At 42.3% G+C, this 24,600-nt stretch overlaps 1 protein-coding gene across 1 annotated transcript in view; it reads right to left on the reverse strand.

Moving 5' to 3' along the window:
• DYRK2 (dual specificity tyrosine phosphorylation regulated kinase 2) overlaps window positions 1-23,414 on the reverse strand; it is a 46,010-nt gene extending 22,596 nt beyond the window's left edge. The window contains exon 1 of the mRNA XM_082255432.1: window positions 23,300-23,414. Coding sequence (XP_082111558.1) covers window positions 23,300-23,303 — 4 coding nt within the window. The 5' untranslated portion in view covers window positions 23,304-23,414. The remainder of the gene's footprint in view (window positions 1-23,299) is intronic.
• Window positions 23,415-24,600: the final 1,186 nt, after the last annotated feature.

The raw sequence follows: 24,600 nt of genomic DNA on the forward strand, positions 1-24,600 counted from the left end.
ACGCCAATATAAAACACTTCTAAAAGCACGTTTTTACAACTGCTTTTTCTTAGCCTCAGACCTGGCTTTGCAGTTCGTTTTTTCAAACATGTGCATGAGGCCTAAACAAAAAAAAGAACCACAATTCTGAGAAAATTTTTTTTTTTTTTACTTTCTGCTATAAAACATTGCCATTAAGAAAATGAAATGTTTTCATCATTTTAGGCCAATATGTATTCTGCTATATATTTTTGGTAAAAAAAAAAAACCCAATATGTTACGTCGTTTCACACAAGAGAGCCGACCTGCTGCAGTATAGGTACTACTGGCGGTTAGCAAGTGGTTAGGGTAGTAATTAGCCCCTTCCTGCTAATATAACGCAAAAATGCGGCCTCTGCTTCAAGGGGTAGTACCAGGGTGATGCCTGCAGCTAGAGCCATCACCCGATACCGTTGTTTAGAGCCGACGGTCAGCTATCTTGTGATACCAAACGCTTGGTTGTTATTACAAGGAGCAGGAGGGGGTTCCCCACCCCCCACCTTTGGCAGCTCTGCCCGAGTCTCCTGTCCCAATAGGGGACCCGAGCTACCAGCTGGCATGTTCGCCGGCTGGCTGAAGATCCGCCCGAGCAAAACCGGATTCAACTTTGATCAGGTCTCCGTTGTAGAAACCCAGAAGCCATATCATGACATGACTTGGCGTGGCAGATTTTAAAAAAAATGACCGCATTCAAAACAGCCAAACTTGGCATTTTGATTTCTTTTAAGTGCAGATGAGGGATTTGGGGTCTTTTAGACCCCCGATCCCTCCATAAAGAGTACCTGTCTTTGCCTGTCACTGTCACAAGGGATGTTTACATTCCTTGTGACTGCAATAAAAGTGATAAAAAGACAAATTTAAAGAGACATTGTAAAAATAAAATAAATAATAAAAACGCTCACACGCAGAAGCAAACGCATACGTATGTCGCGCCCACATATGTAAGCGGTGTTCAAACCACACATGTGAGGTATCGCTGCGATCGATACAGCGAGAGCAATAAGTATAGCACAAGACCTTCTCTGTAACTCTTAATAGGTAATCATTAACATTTTTTTAAAGCGGTGCCAATGGAGATTTTTAACTATCGTAATTTGTAGCCATTCAGCGAGGGTGTGCAATTTTAAAGCATGACATGTTAGGTATCTATTTTCTCAGCGTAACATCATCTTTCACATTATACAAAAAAAAAATAGGCTAACCTAACTGTTTTGTTTTTTTTTTAATCATAATAATTGTATTTCTTCCAAAAAAATTGCATTTGAAAGACCGCTGCGCAAATACCACTTCACATGAAATATTGCAACGAATGCAACATTATTCTCTAGGGTCTCTGTTAAAAAAAATTATATATATATATATATATATATATATGTTTGGGGGTTCTAAGTAATTTTCTAGCAAAAAATACTGATTTTTAACTTGTAAGCAGCAAATGTCAGAAAAAGGCTTGAGCATGAAGGGGTTAAAATCACTTGGTGCCCTATTTGCATTAAATTAGCCTCAGAACCTATGTAATTCATATGTGTTTGGCCTTAAAGGGATCGGAGGGCCTGCTGTCAGCTATTCACCATGGGCTATGGAGACACATGATAAGCCCAGGCTTGTTCTGTGTCACTGACTCACTAAAGGGTGACAGTGTGAGAGCCACACAGGTCAGCCCTGGCACTTCCCACATGACATCATGATGGCTTCCTGTGCACACTTGTTTAGGCGTACACTATACAATATGACTGTACATGTACACTGAACGATTATATAGATATGATCACATTGTTGTTTCATTTTCTGTCAGTGAAAAATACCAAAAAGATCATTCAATGCTCCAGTCATATCAATCAATCTACTTTCCTGCCATTGGATTTAGAGCAGAACTGACATTTCGCTGTCACAAACAGCAGGCAGGCTTTGATTGCACATGCAATGCCTCTTCTGCAATAAAATGTCCCTACCTGCCTGCTCGCTGTCTTCCCCGGTGCTGCAAACTGAACTGCACAGCGCCAGGTCAGGCCGGTCTCTGAGTGCTGAGATGACGGCCTCCTGCGGACTCACAGGATTGGCATCATCTATTAAAGAGGCCCAAAGACCAGCACTCAGAAGAAGATTTCATGCCGGCAAGGAACCATTGGACAGGTGAGTATTAGGCTGTGGCGCTGCTTGCAGCAGGGGGTTCAGTGCATCCCCCTTCATCGTTTCAGGTCCGAATTAGATCCAAAATTTTGCCTAAATTTGGAACTGAATTGAAGCCAAAGACGCACAGGACCCTTCTGCAGTGTGCTCTGCGGCTGCTCTTCGGCTGCTCTGCAGCTCTGCGGCTGCCCCGGAGATGTGTGAACTGGCTCCTTTGAGAGCCGGTTCACACAACCAGATTCACTTACGATTATAGTAAGCCGTTGCTATAGCCGTTAGTGATAATCAGTGTCTTCTCCCAGTGATGGCGGCTTCCCCCGACCCCCCCCCCCCCCCCCCGCAGGGAGAAGACTATTGTTTGGCAGGAGGGGTTCCCCTGTCAGCACTGTCAGATTTGCAGGAAAGAAATTTGCACCATCTATGGGCTGTCTAAAACACCTTAAGGTATAACTAAAGGCAAACCTTGGTGTCTTTGTCCCCATTCAGCGATTCACCCTTTCCAATGATCCCAATCAACTATGTCAACAGGAATAAAAGTAAAGGTAAATCCAACATTTTGAGTGCCCACTGGACCAGTAATAGAGAGGAAATCTTCCAATAAGGACACTTGTTCCCATGACAACTCCCTAAGCCAGGCCATGCAAGGTTTGAATCTTGTCCGAAATCCTAACCATACTGTATATGGGCAGGCTAAATGTAGAAAGTTAATCGATTGATCAATTTGGGTACAACCAGCATGCCAGGTTTTACCTGCGATTATCGCTAGCAGCTGCTATAGCCACTACCAATATTCACTGTATCTCCCCGCTGGGATGGCTTCCCCTGCCGGGAGAAGACGATTGCTTGACAGGAGGGATTCCCCTGTCAACACTGTGAACATTGTACCAGCGTGATGTCTTTGGGAGATCCCCACTCTGTGTGATCTGGCAGCGCTCGCCCCCCCCTTCCCCTCTGAGGCATATATCGGCGTATAACACACACATTACTTTCACTCTGTTTTCAGGGAGAAAAAGTGTGTGTTATACGCCGATAATTATGGTACTTTTATATATTTGAATTATGGAAATTACAAAATAAGCTACCCTTGAATGAGGCCCTCCTGCACTGCAAAGTTTAAATGCTCATTAACTCCAAGTGCGGAGGGAAGTGATGACACAGGAAGTAAGAAGGAATTTCCCCAATGACATCACAGTAGTAGGTTAGAACTCTTCCTCGTGCCACCAAAAAAAAAGAATTAGCTGTGTGTGGCTTTGATGCTATTCTCCAGGCAGATTTTATTTTAGTGATCTTTCAGACATCAGAGCAATGATTCCAGATGAGTACAGCCACAGGAAGGAGAGGGACCGGTGTACAGGTCTGGATATAGACTAGGGCAGCAACCAGAAACACAAATTAGCATGCTGCTGTCCTGCTGCGGCCAGCTTGGTGACAGAGCTGTGTTTGTGTGGTTGCTTGTGAGCTCAGGCTGTTCTTTTGTATGGCGTGGTGCATGAAGCGTGGAGAAGGGCTTCCCTGGGGAGGAGGAGCAGCTGCCCCCAGGAGCCCCTCCCCCCTCTGGTCTTCTTACTGTCAGGCAGCACTGTCATCATATCAGGGGGACAAGACAGGAACTGGCACACCCTTCACTAGAATGTACATATACTCAGGCTGTCCTCACTACAAAATAATGTCCCTGGCTGTGTCCCTGGCAAATCTGCAACTCTTCCAGTAGTACAAAAGTGATCATTTTCTGTTTATAGCATACATACTTTTGCATCTTGCAGATTTTTTGGACCCATACAGTGTACTCCTTTCCCTCAAGCTAATATATACCTACCGTATATTTCATACCATGAGTTTGGGTTCATGCACACAGTACACTGTGTTCAGATCCATAATTTATACATATCTGATTGCAACAGTATAGTATTCCATGGCCCCAAGCACACTTACCCTTATTGATCTGCAGTGTAAAACAAAAATGGAAAAGATCTGTGTTCAAAGACAGGCATATCTTACGCTATATGCATGTAAATGTTTGTGCTAAAGTTTAATATGTAGCGTGCAAATGTACTCTATCTAAATCACCTGCATCCGAGCAATGAAGGATGGTAGGTGGAAAGAGCTGTCTGCATTCTAGCAACGCTGGACAGTAGGCAGCAGGAGCCACCTGTGTCCTGGCAACCAAAAGGAGGACAAGCAAATTGGAGTATGCTTTACACTGTATGCACATAAAAGCTAATGTTTACATGCATGGAGTCCAAATGTACTCAATTTAAGCCACCTGCATCCTAGCAATGAAGGATGGTAGGTGGCAAGAGCTGTCTGCATTATAGCAATGCTGGACAGTAGGCAGCAGGAGCCACCTGTGTCCTAGCAACCAATAGGAGGACTGGCATATTGGAGTATGTTTTACACTTTATGCACATAAAAGCTAATGTTTACATGCGTTGAGCGCAAATGTACTCTATTTGAGCCATCTGCATCCTAGTATTGAATAATGGTAGCTGGCAGGAGCCAACTGAGTCCTGGCAACCAATAAGAAGACGAGAATATAGAGAATATTTTACACTGTAAGCACTTAAACATTTGTGCTAACGTTTACATGCGTGGAACACAAATGTACTTTATTTCATCCATCTGCATCCTAGCAAGGAAGGATGGTAGGTGGCAGAAGCTCACTGCATCCTAGCAATGCTGGACACTAGGCAGCAGGAGCCGCCTGCATCCTAGCAACGTTGGACACTAGGTAGCAAGACCACCTGTGTCCTAGGAATCGACAGGAGGATGGACATATGAAGCATTTTTTAGGCTGTAAACATGTTAACATTTGTGCTAATGTATACATGTGTACAACACAAATGTACTTTATTTCATCCATCTGCATCCTAGCAAGGAAGGATGGTAGGTGGCAGAAGCTCACTGCATCCTAGCAATGCTGGACACTAGGCAGCAGGAGCTGCCTGCATCCTAGCAACCAATAGGTACATTTGTACTAGGGATCGACTTGTTATCGGCATAGGCAATATATAGAGGGCCGATATGGACTTTCCCCGATATATCGGAATCAGCTTTTGATTTACCGATATTGCCGATATGTCGGGAAAGTGCTTGTACCGGGGTGATGCCTTCAGCTAGAGGCATCACCCCGGTACCGGTGTCCATATGGGATGGTCGGCTGTCTTGTAATGACAACCGATGCGGCTGAGAAGCCGCTCAGCTGTCATTCCAAGGAGCAGGAGGGGACATCCCCACCTCCCGCCGCCTTCCACGGCTCGCCCGGGTCTCCTGTCCCTCCGGGAGACCCATGCATCCTACCTTCACCGCTGCTGTCTGACTGGGTCTCCATTTCTTTGAACTCAGCTCCACCGAGTACCTAGAAGTGATGTCATCTCATCTGGCGCCAAATTCAAGATCTTACAGCATTCAAAACAGCCAAACTTGGCGTTTTGAATGCTTTAAGTTCAGAGGAGGGGTTTGGGGTCTTTTAGACCCCCAGATCCCTCCACCACAGTACCTGTAGACATTAAAAAAAAAATATATATATATATATATATATATATATATATATATATTTTTTTTTTTTTAATGTCCGAAAATATCGGCAGATATCGGCCTATACCAATATCCGATGACCAAAATATCGGTATCGGCGGTAAAAAAAACTATATCTGTCGATCACTAATTTGCACTATACATTGTTTGCATGCTACCACAAATGTTACATGTGTAGTGTTTGGATAAGATATTAGGAGGATCTTGCTGCCAGCAGGATCCTTAATAACATTATATACTTCGTGTGCATGGGACCTTTAACAGAGTAGTATTTTAGGAGGGTAAATAAATTACATAATTTTTTTGCTGATTTCCTCCCAAACTCCAAAGACATGCTGGTAGGTTAATTGGCTCCTGTCTAAATAGGCCCTAGTATGTATATGCATTAATGTGAGTTAGGGACCTTAGATTGTAAGCTGTTTGCGATCAGGGACTGATGTGAATGTACAATATACACAGATCAGCCATAACATTATGACCGCTGACAGGTAAACGGAATATCTCGTTACAATGGCATCTGAAAATTGGTGGGATATATTAGGCAGCAAGTGAACATGTTGTCCATGAAGTTGATGTGGTAAAAGCAGAAAAAAAGGGGCATTGTTGTGTATAGGGCTGTGAAGCCCATAGTGACCCATGTCCACAGCCAAAAGCTTCTACAATGGTTACATGAACATCAGAACTGGACTACGGAGCAATGGAAGAAAGTGGCCTGGTCTGATGAATCAAGTTTTCTTTTACATAATATGTATGGCTGGGTGTGTGTTTGTCACACCTGGGGAAGAAATTACACAAGGATGCAATATAAGAAGGCAAGTCGGCAGAGGCAATGTGATGCTTTGGGTAATGTTCTGCTAGGAAACCCTGGGTCCTGCCATTCATGTGGATGTTACTTTGGTTTCCATGCCTCAATGGGTCAGGGCTGTTTTAGCAAAAGGGAGCCATACTCAATATTAGGTGGGTGGCCATAATGTTATGGCTGATCTGTGTTTATGTACAGCACTGCGTAAATTGACTGCCCTATACAGGTACCTGTAATAAATTAATAAACATATGCTGGACATTGCATCATTTTTTCTATGATAGGTTAGATATGCTAGATGTGAGATTCACATCACCACATTATGCTAAGACACCACTGATTGCTTTATTGTAGCATGTACAAAGACAGTCAAAGCTCAATGCACAGAAGGATTGCTTATGAAAAGTTTGTTACCATACATTATTTGCTTGCAGGATTGTGTTTGCATCAAAATGTATGTCATTACGCCTAATTATTAACGCCTGTTTATATTCACGCTGAAGTGCATTGCACTGCGCTTTGCAACATGCGTCCACACCCGTTTTCATGTCTTTTTACTGATTTAGATGGAAAACGCCTGTGTCTCAAAGCAGAGAAGTGTGAATTCCACAATCAAATACATTTATGGATTATGGAAGCCAGCAGAGTTTCATTTACTAAAATAAAGGACCATTCCCTTGCAAAGTGAACAACCTATTTGCTTTTAGTAAATCAAAAGCTATACTATATGCATTGTATGTTATTTTATTGATTTTTCAAAGTATTTGGACTTTGGTTTTGCATATTTGAAAGTCTGTTCTTTAGGATTATTGTACAGGTTATCACCCTTTAAAATACCTTTAACGTCAGACTAGCAATAACTGCGAGGAGGGTAAACGTGGACCCTTATAAAATGCAATAAATTAATACTTTGTGAGCTTTAAGGATCTTTACTGCATCTGAGCATCACAAACCAAAAATGCTATTTTACTCATATTTAATATTCACAGCAAACTCCCCCATCCATCGATGTTTCTGTGCTTTATTTTATTACAAAATCACTTTGAAAAACAACCCCCTAGCATTTCTGACCATGGCCATCTTGAGTAAGGGCAAATGATTTATGTAGCATATACTCCCTGGAATCAGGGGTGTAACTACAGGGGTTGCAATTGCAACCGGGCCCCATGCTCCAGGGGGCCTGTGCGGCTCCCCTGTGCACCTGAATAGGAGGGGCGGCAGGGGCAGCATGTAGAGGAATCACTGTCCTCCTTTTTCCTCCTGTAGTTGCAGGAGGAGATTGGTTCCTCAGTATGCTGCCCCCGCCACTCCTCCTATTCAGCTCACTTGTGTTCTGCTGCCTCTGGGCCCCTGTGTGCTTCCCTTGGTCTCCCCCCCTCTACTGTGCTTCCCCCCCCCCTCTACTGTGCTTCCCCCCCCCCCCCCCCCCCGTGCTCCCTTCCCTCTCCTGTCGGCTGCTGCAGGGGATGTGTCACAATAGAGAAACAGGAAGGGGTCCGTAAATATGTAATTTACCAGCTCCTTCCTTTTCTGAATGGACAAAGTCATAGTCAGTGACATTGTAAAAAAAAAAAATGAAATAAAATGATAAAAAATAATAGAATTTTAATACCAAAAAGTAAAAACTACTGACACCAGTGGGTGAACTTCCAGGATCGCAAAGGTCACACTTGCGACCCTGGCATTCCACCACCGTGGGGAGTCCCCAAGATGGCAGGAAGGGGGCCCACTGCAGAACTTGTGAAAGGATCCTGCTGCTGGACTATAATAAAGGGCCCCAGCAATGAAAGTAAAGGGCCCCAGGATCAATGGGAAGAGCCCCAAGCTTGAAGGGAAGGGCCTCGGCCAGGGGTCAGGGGGGCCCTTCATGGTTTCTTGCACCGGGACCCTGAAGGTTCTAGTTACGCCTCTGCCTGGAATCCATCTGCCCGTAGCTCAAGCATGCAGGCAGGAGATTGTGCTTAGCTGAGAAAAACCTTCCTGCTATCCTCCCCTTCCTGAAGACTCCTGGGTTACCTAAATGTATCCCAGTTGTTGACCCTCCTGAAGACTCCTGGGATGTATGACATAATTTACCTAGGCAAGAAGCTATGAAGTAGCTGAGGAAATGTAAAAAACAAAAATTTAAAACAAGTAAATATGATATACCTTCCTATCTATTTACTAATGCTAGCAACATGAGGATTAAAAATAATCGATGTTGACTGAGAGAATGAAGTTCCACTTTAAATTAGAACTTATAGTATGTCTTCCAACACCTAACTGCTCATTACATAACAGTATCAATTCTGCACCTACGTAGCTGTGTTTTGGAATTGAATAAGTGAAAATTATCATGAGATAAAATAAGAAATAAATGTGCTATTGAGATAAAATAGCACATCTATTTTAGTGAACTGAGCCTTATGTGGCTGCTATAGGGGTGAAATTCCAGTACGGCAGCCTTTCTCAACAAGGGTTCCTCAAGAGGTTGCAAGGGATTCCTTGAGCTATTTTTCTAGCTATCTGTATGGGTGGGCAGGGGGGTCTTCCAAATAACCACAAGTGTAGGGAACACTCTTCCTACTGGCTATCACACTAATGTACCAGGAATGGTAGATATAATACCTATCAACAGGGGCTCCTTGAGATTTAAAAGGTATTTTAAAGGTTCGTCCATATTAAAAGGTTGGAGAAAGGCTGGGATATGCGAGTCTCCTCCTTCATCCTCTCCCACCAGAAGGCTCCCCATGTTGCCTGGAAGCCCTTGGTGGGCAGTGCCATTGAATATATTTGGGGAGCTGCCTGCCGCTAGATGGTCCTTCTTTGGGTGTCCATAGGTCTAGAGAGGTCTAGTAGAACAAGTTGTAAATATAAATAACTCTAAACAGCCCAATCCAAGCTCAATTGTCATATAAAGCTGTCAAAATTGGGGAGGAAAGATTAGTCTATTGATGGACGCTTTTCACCAAATAAGAGATAGGCAACACAAGCAATACAGCAGACATAGCTTTTTAAGGCTGTAAAGGCTTGTCAATATTTTCAAAGCTCCTGGGGGGTATATTACTATGGGTACAACACCATAGTTATGCAGCCCTGTATGAACATACTGTAAAATAAAATAGCAGAGCATGTTGTTTGGATCAATAGCCCAGCACCAAGTTAGAATGGGTAGAGAGACTGTTCATCGGAGATCTTCTGATAATAACACGTTGTTAGGGTTGCACAGTTTGTTTACACGGCAGTACTGTGACCTGTGGGATCGCATTAGTGAAGTGTTTTTGGAGTTTGTTCCACTTATCCCCGTCAGACTCTGGATTGTAGAAGTTGCTGGCAGTCATTACTATTGTGTGAAATCGATTAACCAAAAGAATTCATTCACTGGCTAGTGGTCATGAGTTGATAATGTGCCTCATGAAAAAAAGTTCAGTGTAACAAACTGTGGTCATAATGTCCAGCCAAGAACAATTTAGAACAAGCATTGAAAGCTTTAGGAGCAAACATGCATGTTTAACTGATTTGAAAACGGAAAACTAAACTAAGTGACCAGCCATTAGATTAAAGGGTCAGTTAATCCAGGTGATTGAAATTCCAGTTGTGGGTGGATGCTGCTGAGGGAATCAACCTGCTGGCTTTTTGCATAATAAGGACTGCCATTGGGGTGGTACTTTACTGGCCTGTCATGTAAAAATTGGGACCAAGGTTACCAATGTACTTAGTAAAAAGAGATAGTGGTGGCAATATTTTTTTTTGTGAGGGGCAACCTTATAAATGCTTAAAATGACTTAAAACATAACTTAAAGTGGAGTTCCAGCCTAACCGCCCACTCACCTGTCCCATGGTCCAGCGATGCGCCGTCTTCTCCCTCTCTGCTCCGCGGCGCCGGCATCACTGATGTGGGCACCCGGCTGTGACAGTTTGCGGCTTCACAGCCGGGTACGCACTGCGCATGCGCGAGTTGTGCTATGCGTCGTGATTGGCCGGCAATCTTCTGGGACCTCTGACATGTCCCAGAAGATTGCAGGGAGGGAGGGAGAGAGGAGAACTTCCGCTCAGGGCGCCGCGGCGCTCCGAGCGGAAGTGGGAGCGGGTACATGTCAAAACTAGGTACCCGCTCCCCCCCCAAAAAAAATGACATGCCAAATGTGGCATGTCAGGGGGTTAGGACTATTTAACCTCCCTGGCGGTATGATTCTTTTGGATTTTAGGTGCTGAAAGCGGTACCATTATTTTGCTTGCAATTCTTGAGAATGAGCAGCCCAAACCAACTATTTACATATGATTTGTTTTTACCGTGTGTTCTTCTTTATAACTTCCCGAGTATGATAAAGTTTGAAACACAAAATCCTAAATTATAATATAATGAATAACTATAAAATAATAATATAATAATAACACTTTTTTTTTCCAAAAAATAACACTTTTTATTCAATAAATTATAGTAAATCATGTAATCAAAAACACTGACATTTTTTTTTGTCAAACAAGGATGCAATATATTTTTTTTTTTTCCCAAAAAGGATGCAATATTACTGGTCATACTGCTTTAATAAACGTCCCGGGTGTGGAAAATTTTGAAACAGGGTACAGCGCAAAGTCCAACATCACAGTCTGGACAGTAGTACCGCGTTTCCTTTCTTATTTTCCGCCCGGTGTCGTCGTGCTTGGAACAGCACACCACACACATTCTTGTGGGTGCAGTCTTCTTCTCCGTCGGCGGAATGTGGTCCATAAAATGACGACCGGTCAGTCATTCGGGGTTCACAACACCAGCAGCACGGCGTCCGGATCGACTTACTGTTGGTGTCTGGTGCCTGAGAAAAATGAGCTCAGCAATTTTCCACACAAAGTCCGCATGGATCACAGGCTTGTCACTTTTCTTTTTTAGCAGAATGAAGGCATTCCACTATACCACTATTTATGATATTTATTCACCAAATGTATTTATGCGTTTAACACGGTAGCGCCGTTCACAACCCCGCTTGCACACATTTCATTCCACAAACACTGCTCCAGGAGGTGTCTAAATATTTTTTTATAATATTTTTTTTGCTGTTTCCGCATTGCTGGATAGAAAGTCATGGCCTGGTCAGCTCTGTCCACACCTCCCATGGTGTTGTTATAATCCAGGACCAGTTGCGGTTTCAGAACATCTTTTTCCCCTTTTGTATGGACCATGACAGTGGCAGTGTTATGGATGGTGCTCATCAGGCAGACATCTTTTTTGTCGCGCCATCTAAGTGCCAACATTTTTCCTTTCTGCCAGGCAACTAACTCTCCGGGCTTGAGTTTTTTGTTGGCAAAGCTGGGGGGCATGTCACGCCGGTTTGCTCTGACGGTCCCATACGCATCTGTCTTATGCTGTAGGAGGAACTCAAACAGTTCTGGGGACGTATAAAAATTGTCTGTGGTGACACAGTACCCCTGATCCAGAAGAGGCTCAATCGGCGTCAGAACAGAAGCAGTTGCCATCCCATAGCTGCTGAACCTTTGGTTGAACTTGGTTCCTCTCCCGGTATATAGGACCGAGTTCCAAATATAGCCAGAGCTGGATTCACACAGCATAAAAGATTTGATTCCAAAGCGTGCTCGCTTGGACGCAATATATTGGATCCAGCTGAGTCTCCCTTTATATGCCATAAGACTTTCGTCTATGCAAATGTCTCTTTCTGGGACATAGGACTCCTGGAAATTTTTCAAAATTAATTGGTAAATGTCCCAGATCTTTTTCAGCTTCGGAGCTGGATGAGAAGTCTCATCAAAATCCTCATTATTGGCAAAGTGCAAATATCGCATAATAAGGGAAAATTTGTACTCAGACATAACAGTACCAAAAAAAGGTGTGGCCAATAATTTGTTTGTGGTCCAATACCACTTCTGCAGGGGTTTCCCCACCACTCCCTGCAGAATAATTAGGCCCAGGAATTTCCAGATATCTGCACTGGTAACGGGTTCCCACATCCTGCTCCTTGAAAACCGCCGATGTACTGCAGCTTGTTGCTCCTGGTACCGGTTGGTCTCCACAACAATTTTTTCGATAACCTCATCAGTCAAAAAAAGTTGCAGATACGCCAAGGGGTTATCCTCCTCAACATCGACTTTGAGACCAGGGGCTCCGGTAAACGGGAACCTTGGGGGTGCTATGTGCTCCGTACCGCAGTCGATCACGCACCAAGTGCGCACATCGCTCGGCACATCATCATCACTAAACTCACTTTCAGCGTCGGATGACGAGCTTCCCCATGAATCGCTGTCACTCCACTCTGCATGCGATTCGGGATCGCTGTCGCTCTCGCCCAGCAGGTCATACATCGCTTTTGATGTTGCGGCGCGCTTGTTTGAGGCCATGGTCGCTCTGCAATGATCCAGATACAATGTATAGGAATAATGCAGGAAGTGCAATGGAGAAAGCACTGGGGGGCAATCAAAGTTCAATTTATTTTATTTAGGGAATGTAATCCAATAGGATTACAGTGTATCAGTGTGTTTGTGTGTTATACATTTTGAATTTGCCGCTGGTTCCGACCCCCGGCGGACGTCACGTCGCCGGAGACGGAAGGCGGGGCTGACAGACGATCGGGAGGAAGCTCCGCCGCCGCATACCGCCCGCATACATCGCTGGATCCCAGAGAAAAGGTAAGTAAAACCTCTTCCAGGATCCGGCGATCTTCCTAGCGCTACCCCGAGTGTGGCTCGGGGTTACTGCTTTTGGCTCTAAAATGTAACCCCGAGTCACGCTCGGGAATACCGCTAGGAAGGTTAAAGCGGAAGTTCCACTTTTGGGTGGAACTCCGTTTTAAGTTAAAAACTTTAAGTTTTATTTCTCCAATGTTTCCTCTTGTTTCTTTAAAATTCGGTTTACATCCAGTCCCCATCAAGATCTTAGAATCATTCTAATGATCCCCACATACATTATTTTCCTTTATGCTTCTGTCTACAATTCGGTTTCTCAATTCCTCCCTCCTACTTATTGACAGCAGAAACTACAAGTGTAAAGCCCCGTACACGCGATACGAAAATTGGAAGGGAAATTTCGTCCGATGAACGATCTGCCAAATTTCGGATTGTTAGTATAGTGCTTTCGACAGCCGATTACGGATTTTCGGATGACAAAAACTGGATGTGCAGGCTATTACATTTTTATCGTATGTCAACACAACGTCCGATTTTCGTTTAATTAGTAACTATTTCAAACATTACTAATACAGTGCTCTGAGTCAGCAATGTTAATGCTCTTTATTCATATCTAATGTAAATAACGTGACTTTAGGATTCCTTTAAAGTGACTCTGTCATAAGAAAATGATGGAGGTGACCCTTCCTTTAAGAATGTTAGTTCCCTGGCTCTCATCCTGATGCTTTGGTTTCAATCTTGTCAGAGTCTCTGACCTTATACAAGTTTAGAGATAAAAAAAATTTTTGACACATTTCTGACACTTCTTTACAAAATGTTTATTTTGTAATCTCTGGATCCAGGTAGCGTGGCTAGGAAGCACGCCTGTGGATGATACCCCATAGGAAGCCTCTTCCTATGGGGTACCACCAAGAAGAGGAGGAGCCAGGAGCGCCAGCGGGGCACTTGAGAAGAGGAGGTTTGGGCCCAGAGCAGGTAAGTATGACGTGTTTGTTATTTTTTTAAAACAAAATTGACTTTACCATCACTTTAAAGTGGACCTATAATAAAAGTTTATTGTTTATAGTCTTGCCGAAATTTATATATACAAGTTATTAGAAACATTTAAAAATATATTTACTGTCGCTGGAGAAAATTCTGCTGCAAGTTTCCTTCAGTGCTGTCCACATGTCTAAAGGTCTGGAGACTGGGCCATGTGTCTCTGAAGGGGAAGATCGAAGTTCAAACATGAAGCCAACACTGAAGAAAGTTGGCAGCAGCAAATACTTTTTGAAATGTTTGGATTTTAGTCTTTCTACTACTCTTATGCCTTGTTTCCACTGAGCGGTACGGTTCGGTTTGGTTCGGTACGGTACACAATTTTTGCAGTTTCCATTGTCAAAAGTTGTGAATGGTACCCTAATTCCGAACCATACCGTACCACTTTTTTGGGACCCTTTCGTTGGGGTACCAAGCACATTTGTACCGTACCAACAGGGTGGAGCTACACTGTTGAGGTACTGTTGAGCTGAGGTACTGTTGGCAGTGGAAACGCAAGCCTGATCAAGGTGTACTTTTCCGAAACATACTGAACCGTACCGCATTCATTTATCCATTTTTACAAGGCTTTTAAAGTTAACCTGTTGTAAAGGAAATATGTAGCCTACAATTGCTGTCCCCCTATTTGAAGACATTTATTTACTGGCTGTTATGCACACCTATTGGCATCAATACTTTAGGATAGCCAGGCAGCTAGCATTTTCAAAACAAAAATGCCTTAATGCTTCTTGCGTAACATATTTCCTTTAACATGGATATGCGTTTAGATATGAAATAGGTGCACTTTAATGTAGCAAGAACTGATCCTTAGGGACTATTTAACGAGCAAGTAGATTTCACAACTACCATATTTACCGTACTAACTAACTTATTTTGCTAACTAACTATATTCAAGCCAGCTGCTTCAATAAGAAGTAGTTAAATCCCCCAGGAAGAAAAAGAGAAAGAAAAAGAAAGCTACCGAGTAAAGACCTACCTGTCTGCAACCAGCAGCCTCCTATTTCAGATCCAAGGAGAGAATATGGTTGTAACTATCGGCTTGTATTGTGAATGACCAAGCTGTAGAGCAACACTGTCATTAACAAAAACATAATCCCACAACCACAGACATTAGCTACTACACTATGGCAGAGCTGCAGCATGAAATGGGTGGGTTAGCTTCAGTGTTGGTTGTACCTACTCCATAGTAATACCCATAAATTGGGCTTTAGCCTGGGGTGGTGCATCAACCAGCACTGACAGAACTAAAAATTTACATTTAATTAGAAACCACTGCACACATTTTAACAGAACCAAGTGCTGTGTACACTAAGTACTCTGCAGGCTTTAACAGGAATTTATAATTCTGACAAGAATTCTTCAATACTTGGTTGAACCACAAATGCCACAAGATGGAACAATGTTTTTAAATGTAAGGGTTGGTTGCTTGATGCTGAGCTGCCAACTGCCTGCAAAATATACTTTCCAGCCTGTTTAATGTTCCTCCAGGAAATTTCATGTTCAGGTTGCACTTCAAGGGAGTATATATTATGGAGTTATTAAAGTGGAAATAAAATCCGTAATACTTCCTTTAGCGCCAACAATCTGATGCCCATGAGCTTCTGCGTCTGCACCTTCTCCCCAGGTTCTCCCTGATTCTGATCTCCTGCCATCTTGATTGTCTGGTACAGGATGACATAACTCCAGTGCACGCACAGGAATTCAGTCATCCCAGCGCACAGGCATCATGCTCAAATGTATTCTGAGGTGCGCATGCGTTAGTGTTAGGGTGGACTTATCCTTCAATTTCACCACAGTTAGCTATAAAACAGTTAGCTTTTTTATATGTCAAAAACATTACCAAAACAGCTTTATTTTAGCTTGTTATATTACTTTTGAAATGTGCAAACTTGTTTTATAGGTAAAAGATTATTTCATTCTATGACAGACGGCTGTGGTTTGATAGGTTGGAGTAATGACCTTGGCACCAATGTCTATACCATCTGATTCACAAATGTGCCAAGGGCTGTCTGTTTCACACCAGGAAATTTACTAACCAATCTGGATTCTGGCACAGGACAAATCCATTGAGAAAATATTAATTGAATGTAGTACAGCTTTATGTGTGGGTTGGGAGTCTTTGCAGTGTAAACACCAGATACAGGGAAACATGTTAGTGAACAAGAACTGTAGCCTATAATGTGTATCAGTTATGAAAACAGTCAAATATGTTCTCAAATATACATTTCCGTTGACAAATGTATATGTCTAATGAATTAGGACACTGATATGTGTTTTTTCACATGGTGTTCATTTTGTTATTAAGAAAAACGCCTACTTGTAACCAGCCGAAATAAAGTAATTTTCTGCTTTGCAGAATGAGCCAAAGAGCAGCTTATAAATGCAGTCAGTTTACTTTACTTGAAGGGCTTCAGAGGAGGTGAACATTATCACATAATCCAATTCATGCCTCTTGTAGCATTCACTAGGATTCAAACTTGCACCTAAAAGTTACCTTAGAATAATGAAAGCTGGAATGTAACCATGAGACAGTGGGGTTATTTTACTAAAGGAGTGGAGCATTTTCACTTTCGAAAGTAAATGAGGTGAAGCTTGGTGAAAATTCAATGTGAAAAGAATAGCTAATCAGTACAAGAAAAAAATAGATTAATGCTCATACATGACTAGAGGATTGAAGTCAGCACATCTTCACCTCACTCACTAAGCAATGTGAAAACTTATACTCCTTTAGTAAATCAATACCATAGGCCTATAAGTTCTACTTTATATCAGTATAGTACTTAACCTGTTAGCAGCTTAAAGCCCGTACACACGAGTAGAAATTCGGCCGGGAAATTTCGTCCGACGACCGACTCGGCTTGTTAGTATGGTGCTTCCGACAACCGACTCCGACTTTTCGGCCGAAAAAATCCTGGTGTGCAGGCTATATAATTTTTGTCGACCGTCAAAACACGTCCGATTTTCGTCTCATTAGTACAGATTTAGATGGGGAAAAATCTTATGAGCAAGACTAGGCATGCTCAGAGATGAAAGAACACAAAGAAAGCAACCCAACACATGACATCACTTCTGAAGTAGAATTCTGTCGTGCGGGAAAATTTGTGTGCAGTCTAGGCACATTCCAACCAACAGACACCACCAGCAAAAGACGAACGACTGGTCGGCGGAAATTCGTTGCGTGTGTACGAGGCTTAAGGCTTCCTCTGGCCTGGTTCCAGCTAGCCATAGATATGTGATGAGCCGTTTTCCAGCCCCCACCTCATGACTATGGCATCAGCTGATAGTCCTGAGCAATCTGTCTCAAATGGGGAGAACTTAAAGGACAGGTTTGAAAAATGTGTTTGATCATCATTCCACAGAGAAGAACCAATTCCAGATCTGCTCATAACTCCCTCTTGTCTACTTTATAGACATTGGGACAGGACTGTATCATTTTGATGGTGACCAACACTAGTTGTGTAGGTGTGCACGGGCCTTATGGTATAGGGAACTGAGTAGAGTTCTGGGCTCCACCTTCCCAAGCAGACAGGTCTGCTGCAAGAGAGCAGTTCCTACATGGACACAATAGGGTTATGGGTCTGTCTGTACTGATCAGGCCAACAATGGGAGGTACAGTTGCTGTAGGAACACCATGTGAATACCATTGTGTTCTGGACTGAGCGACTGCTTTCCATTAGGCTGAGAGCCAGTGTGGCCTGAGGTAAATCCTGTATAATTACTTTGAATGCTGAATGATGCCGAGTCCTCTGTGTGGGAAGCCTGCTTTATGGTATCTTTACTTTTAAATTAAAGTGGGAAAAATAAACCTTTAAAAAGAATGTTGGCAATTAGTCTGCACTCCTAAAAGCTCTACCCACAAGGCTAATCTTCACAACATATTTATAAAGAATGGTCCAAAATAAGAGTTCATTATTGTAAAAAGAAGTAGCCAATGATGTAGCCAGCAATGAATCTTACATGAAGATGGTCAAGTCATGTCTGTGTCTGGCTGTCGTATGTCAACAAGATTGTTCATCTTATCTGACCGCAAAGTGGTTCTAAAGGAATTCTATGCATTAAGGTAAAAAAACCTTCCTGTGCAGCTTCCCCCCCTCCCCCGAATACTTACCTGATCTTGATCCAGCAATGTGCATGAGAGCAACAAGCTCTCCAGGATATCTTTCTCCTCATTGGCTCACGCAGCAGTGGGATTGGCTTCTGCTGTTGTCAATTACAGCCAGTGAGCCAATGAGCCAATGAGTAGAGAGACCTTGTTATTAGGCTTGCTATTGGGGGCACTCAGCAGGAGGGCAAAGCCAGGACCGCCAGCGGGGGACCCAAAAAGAAGAAGATCAGGGCAGCTCTGTGCACAGAGCATGTAAGTATAACATGTTTGTTATTATTTCAAAGAAAATCACAACTTTTACAATCACTTTAACTTGAAAAAAAGCACAGTTTTTGTTCCAAGTTCTCTGATCTCAAAAAAGGTGAAGTCTGCTTGTGATTACTATCCACTATAATTCGCCAGCAGCGGGAGAGAAGCTGAATGTAAGATACCCATTCTACAATCTGTGTTGAAGTTTTTTTTTAGGACATATCTCCTACATTATGAATCCTTTTTATAAATTATTTGTAAGCTACAGTTTCATTTTTGCAATTTTTTCCACCATATTTGAGCCATATACTGTACATATTTACAGTACTGTAAATCTAATTAGGGTGAACCTCACAGCAAACATTAAAGTAGTTGTGAACATACAAGGTATAGAAAATTTCTAATACAGTTATAACTAGGCTGGGACCATAATTGCTTTTGCTTAGTTCCAAAATAATTGCCTTGCTTTTTTCACAAAGTTAAAAAGCTCTGTCATGTGACCATGCATCTCTTCTTCTTGATAGTGAGGGTAGGGCTACAGGACACTGTGCAGACACACAGTGTGCCTGTATTCCATAGTCTACAGGATGAGGCAATATTCAGGCTGTGCTTGAGAAGGTGGCATGTTTAAGAGGTAGGCTGTGTTCAGGAGAGGGTGGGTGCCAGAGGCAGGCTATGATTGGTTGTGGGGAGTGCTGGCTGAACCAACTATCGTATACAGCACAGGTGTCAAACACAAAGCCCCCCTGTCCATTTCATGTGGCTCTCACACCTCTCCTGCCGCTGCGGCACCCCCTTGTCTCTGTAGTCGTCAGCAGAGAGGACAGAACTCCTTTGCCAGATCCTGCATTCCTCTATGCAGCTGCAGAAAGGCTCGTCTTTGCCCACCCCCCTTATCAGCAGTCCGCATCAAAAAGGAGGCAGAACTCCTCCTACAGATCCTGCACTTCTCTGTGCAGCCCACAACACCACCTAGCCTCTGCCTCCCCTGGTCTCAGCATTCAGCAGACTCTGGAAGCTGACTCCAGCCCTCCTCTGGTTCTTCTTCAGACCCTGCATTTCTTCCCAGATATACCTGCTTCTTTTTCCTGGCAGAAGCACAAGGTAAGGGGGTGCATTGTGATGTAAGGAAGGGTGGGTGACTCTTGACTTCTGATGGTGGGGGGGGCTCTTGACATCTCATGTAAGGGTGTAAGGGGGCGTGGGGTGCTCTGGACATCTAATCTTACAGATATAACTGACCCTTTAAGAGCAACTATAATGCTGATGCGGCCCGCAATGAAATTGAGTTTGACACCCCTGATATATAGGGAGGCTGTGTGTCTGCACAGTGTCCTGTACATCTGGATTGCCAGCCAAATGATGCAAACTGACCCCGCTAAAACATTAGCTTCTGTTCTTTGTGTGGTCGGTATAGAACAAGGAAGAAAGGTGACTGGCAGGATCAACCAGGTACAGATGGAATAAATACATACAAATAATAGAGACTTTAATTTATAAACTACGCACACATAGAAAAAAATAAATATTTAGAGTAACATACACCTACATTTATTTATTAAAGCTGGTCATAAATCTTACTACCTGCTGTCATCTTCAGTATGGTCACTATTTAATAGAAATATTACAAATTACTAACTTATAGTGATCAAAATTTGCCATAACGTTCTTTATTTATAGCAATGAGCTGAAAATAAAAGTCACATCGCTGAAAATAAAAATTGTTACAGAGCATATTACATGCATTATATTTTAATGAACTGACTTTTCCAAGTGTTATGTGTCCTGACATTTCCAAACGACAGGACTATGAAGGCACAACAGTTAAGCACTGCTGAAAACATCCTACAGTTTTATTCTTCTGTCAGTCATGGTGTAAAAAGCCTGAGTGTGACCTCAGCCATGGAGTCAGAGTACATCTGACACATGTATTACGCTGGGATTAGGTTCCCACTTTTCCTGCTGCTATTACTTTCTGTGCAGTTCCTCATTGCACCTGTCTGATGATACAGACTTTAATAGAAGGAAATATGATGGTATCTATGCTTGAGTGGTTTTTTTTTTGCAGGAAGCTTTTGAATATGTAATAAACTTTATGACTGCAGCTAAAATAAAATACTGTAAAAAATCATTAACTTCTGTCCATTTTCATATTCTCTGTACATTCTTCTGTTCATAAATTCTGTTGATCCACATTAGAACTGAAAGGTGGCCCCTAACATTTAACACGTGTATCGTAATTTATTATTACAAGGTGCACCCAAGCAGGCTTGCTCTCAAGCTGCTGCTCTGCGTGCCCCCACTCTCTCCTCATTGGCTCACTGGCTGAGATTGACAGTAGCTGCTGTCTGAGCCAAGAGGAACAGACCTTGGAGAGACACGGCTCTTGTGCACATTGCTGGATCGGGATGGGGCTTAGATGAGTATGGGGGGGGGGGGGGGCTGCTGCACATAGAAGGTTTTTTACCTTCATACATACACTGATAAGCCATAACAATTATGACCACCCACCTAATATTGGGTATGGCTGCCTTTTGCTGAAACAGCCTTGAGCCATTGTGGCATGGCCACCAAAGTAACATCTACATAAATGGCAGGACCCAAGTTTTCCCAGCAGAACATTGCTCAAAGCATCACACTGCCGATGCTGACTTGCCTTCTTCTATCGCATCCTGGTGCCATCTCTTCCCCAGCTAAGTGACGCACACGCACCCGGCCATCCACATGATGTAAAAGAAAACGTGATTTATCAGACCAGGGCACCTTCTTCTATTGCTCCGTAATCCAGTTCTGATGTTCATGTGACTATTGTAGAAGCTTTTGGCTGTGAACACGGGTCACCATGGGCTTCACAGCCCCAACAAACAGCCATGTCCATTTTTTTCTGCTTTCATCATATCATATCAACTTCATGGACAACATGTTTACTTGCTGCCTAATATATTCCTCCAATTTTCAGATGCCTTGGTAATGAGATATTTCCTTTACCTGTCAGTGGTCATAATATTATGGCTGATCGGTGTAGAATGCATGAAAGTAAAAACCTAAAGCCTTTACAGCCACTTTAGGAAGACAAAATGTGTAAAAAGAAAACAAATTCAGCCACCACATCTAAGGAAAGGTAAGTACATTACATTTTTGATCTTGGGTTTAGATACACTTTAAGGAGGCAGCACTACATATTACATGTATAAATAATCCAAAACACATATCCTTGAATATAGAAAGCAACTACTTGCCGTCCGGGTCATAGTAAAATACGTCATTACTTTGACGTTAAATACCGGTGTTATGAAAGCAGCTAGCTGCCATAACCCCCCCAGTATTGTTTTTTTACTATGGCTGATTCTCTGTAAGATACAAGTTGTCCCATAGGCTGATATGCCGCAGGATCATTTTTAAAAGTGGCGGGGAGGGTGCCACCCCCTCCCGCCGCTTTCCAGTCGTTCCCAGGCTTAAATACCCAGAAGTGATCCAAATCGGGCATTAGGTGAGCATGGAAAAAAGGGAGGCCAAGAGGGCCACCACTCGCCTCTATGCCCTTGGAGGACCGGAGCAACGTCTGACATCACTTCCGGTTCCCAGGCCATAGTAAAAAAAAATTTATTTTTTAGGCGAAAGTTAAAAACCTTTTTTTTTCTTTTGCTTTTAAAGGTAAATGAGAGATTTGGGGTCTTTTTGATCCCAGATCTCTCAATAAAGAGGACCTGTCATCCTTATGATATTATAAGGGATGTTTACAGTCCTTGTAATAGGAAAAAAAGTGATAGAAAAAAATAAGGGGACAGTGAGAAATAAAGAGTAAACTAAATGTAATAAATTAAATCACTTTGTGTTCACACGCAAAAGCGAATGCATACGTAAGTCACGCAAGCATATGTAAAGGGTAATACAACCACACATGTGAGGTATCGCCGCTATTATTACAGTGAGAGAACTAATTCTAGTGCAAGACCTCCTCTGTAATTTTAAACAGGTAACCTGTAAAAAAATTTCAAACGTTGCCTATGGATATTTTTTAGTGTCGTAGTTTGTCACCAATTTTAAAGCAAGACATGTTAGGTATTTATTTACTTGGCGTAACATCATCTTTCACATTATAAAAATGTGGGTAAATATTGTATTTTTGATTTTTTTAATTCATTAAAGTGTATTTTTCCAAAAAATATTGCGTTTTAAAGACCGCTGTACAAATACTGTGTGACATAAAATATTGCAATGATCACCATTTTATCCTCTAGGGCAGTGATGGCGAACCTTGGCACGCCAGATGTTTTGGAACTACATTTCCCATGATGCTCATGTACTCTGCAGTGTAGTTGAGCATCATGGGAAATGTTGTTCCAAAACATCTGGGGTGCCAAGGTTTGCCATCACTGCTCTAGGGTCATTGCTAAAAAAAATATATAATGTTTTGATGTTCTAAGTATTTTTCCAGCAAAAAATATTAATTTTAACTTTTAAACAAAAATTTCTAGAAAAGGCCTGGTCTTCAAGTGGTTAAATTTTACATACACTATACTTTCTTCTTTTTTTCAATAAACTTTGGTTGTTGAAAAAAAATAATAATAATAATTTTTTACATACCCATGTTATTCCTTGGTAATAAAGAGTTTTTTCACATTTTTTCAATACAACTAAAAATGCAGCTAGCTAGAACATACTCAGGGTTTTATAAAATACAAGTATAATAAATAAGAATTCTAGCAAAAAAAAATCTAGAAATGTCAGAGTCATTGCAAATATTCCCAGTAAATAGGATTTGTTAGTATTTCTTCTTGTATATGAATTGAATTGAAGGTTGCACTTACCCATAATTAAGGATGTCTATTTCATGTTGTGTTTGCTGGAAAAGAACTGCTACAGGGTATGAGGACTGAAGGCATAGTAGAGACTTGATGGTTCTATTTAAAGCCTTGTTCCTGCTCTCCTGTTTCTGTATTATCATTAACAGGAACACTGCTGCTCGATGACAAGTTTAGCAGAAGAGAAATAAACAAGGAACAAATAGTCTGTTTCCTGTAGCTTCTGCAGGGGAGCAGATTACTATTTGTACCTGTGCATTTCCTGCAGGAGGGAGCAGATGGAGTGTTCCTTAGAGGACAGGAGATGTCACACTAGCTGTCTCCCAAGATGAGATGAGAGAACAGAACGAGTGGGAGTCCATCATTATGTTGAGTGGTGTATTTTTGCCATACTTCTCAGCACAGGCAGGAATCAAGTATCGTGTGTAGCCAACATTTACTTTCTATAACAAACATATCGTGATTTGTATCTGGGCTTAGATGCACTGTGCCATTTCATTTTATTCCTTAGAAAATCTAATGGAATAATAAGGAATATTCATTGTTTTCACTTTTAAATGGCAGATCTCGTAACGGTTTGATACCTACAAAACAATACATCATTTATTCATGTTTTTATTATATGTAATTAAAGTGATTGTAAACTAAAGCAGTATAAAAAGTTTTTTACAGTCGCTAAATCGAACCTCATCATGAATCCACTTTTCTTTTTTTTTTTTTTTAACTTGCCTCTAATAAGTTTTCTGGTTTCCAAAGTCCAGGTCACGTGATCGCTGAATGTTCCTGAGCGATTCATGGACCTGCAGGTGGATGTGTCACAATATTGGATCTACGTCATTGGAGGAAATAACGTTTGCCATTGGGCATCCAATTTTTATGTTATTTTCATGCCTGTTGTTCGTCTTAGTTACCTGGTTGATCCTGCCTATGCACTTCTCCTGTACATATTACCACATGTCATACCCTCTGCATTTCTCTCCTGTACATATTACCCCATGCCATACCCTCTGCACTTCTCTCCTGTACATATTACCCCATGTCATACCCTCTGCACTTCTCTCCTGTACATATTACCCCATGTCATACCCTCTGCACTTCTCTCCTGTACATATTACCCCATGTCATACCCTCTGCACTCCTCTCCTGCACATAATGTCCCATTTCATACCCTCTGCACTTCTCTCCTGTACATATTACCCCATGTCATACCCTCTGCACTTCTCTCCTGTACATATTACCCCATGTCATACCCTCTGCACTTCTCTCCTGTACATATTACCCCATGTCATACCCTCTGCACTCCTCTC

The sequence above is a fragment of the Pelophylax lessonae genome, assembly GCF_965119305.1.
Source record: "Pelophylax lessonae genome assembly, chromosome: 4".
Classification (NCBI taxonomy): domain Eukaryota; kingdom Metazoa; phylum Chordata; class Amphibia; order Anura; family Ranidae; genus Pelophylax; species Pelophylax lessonae.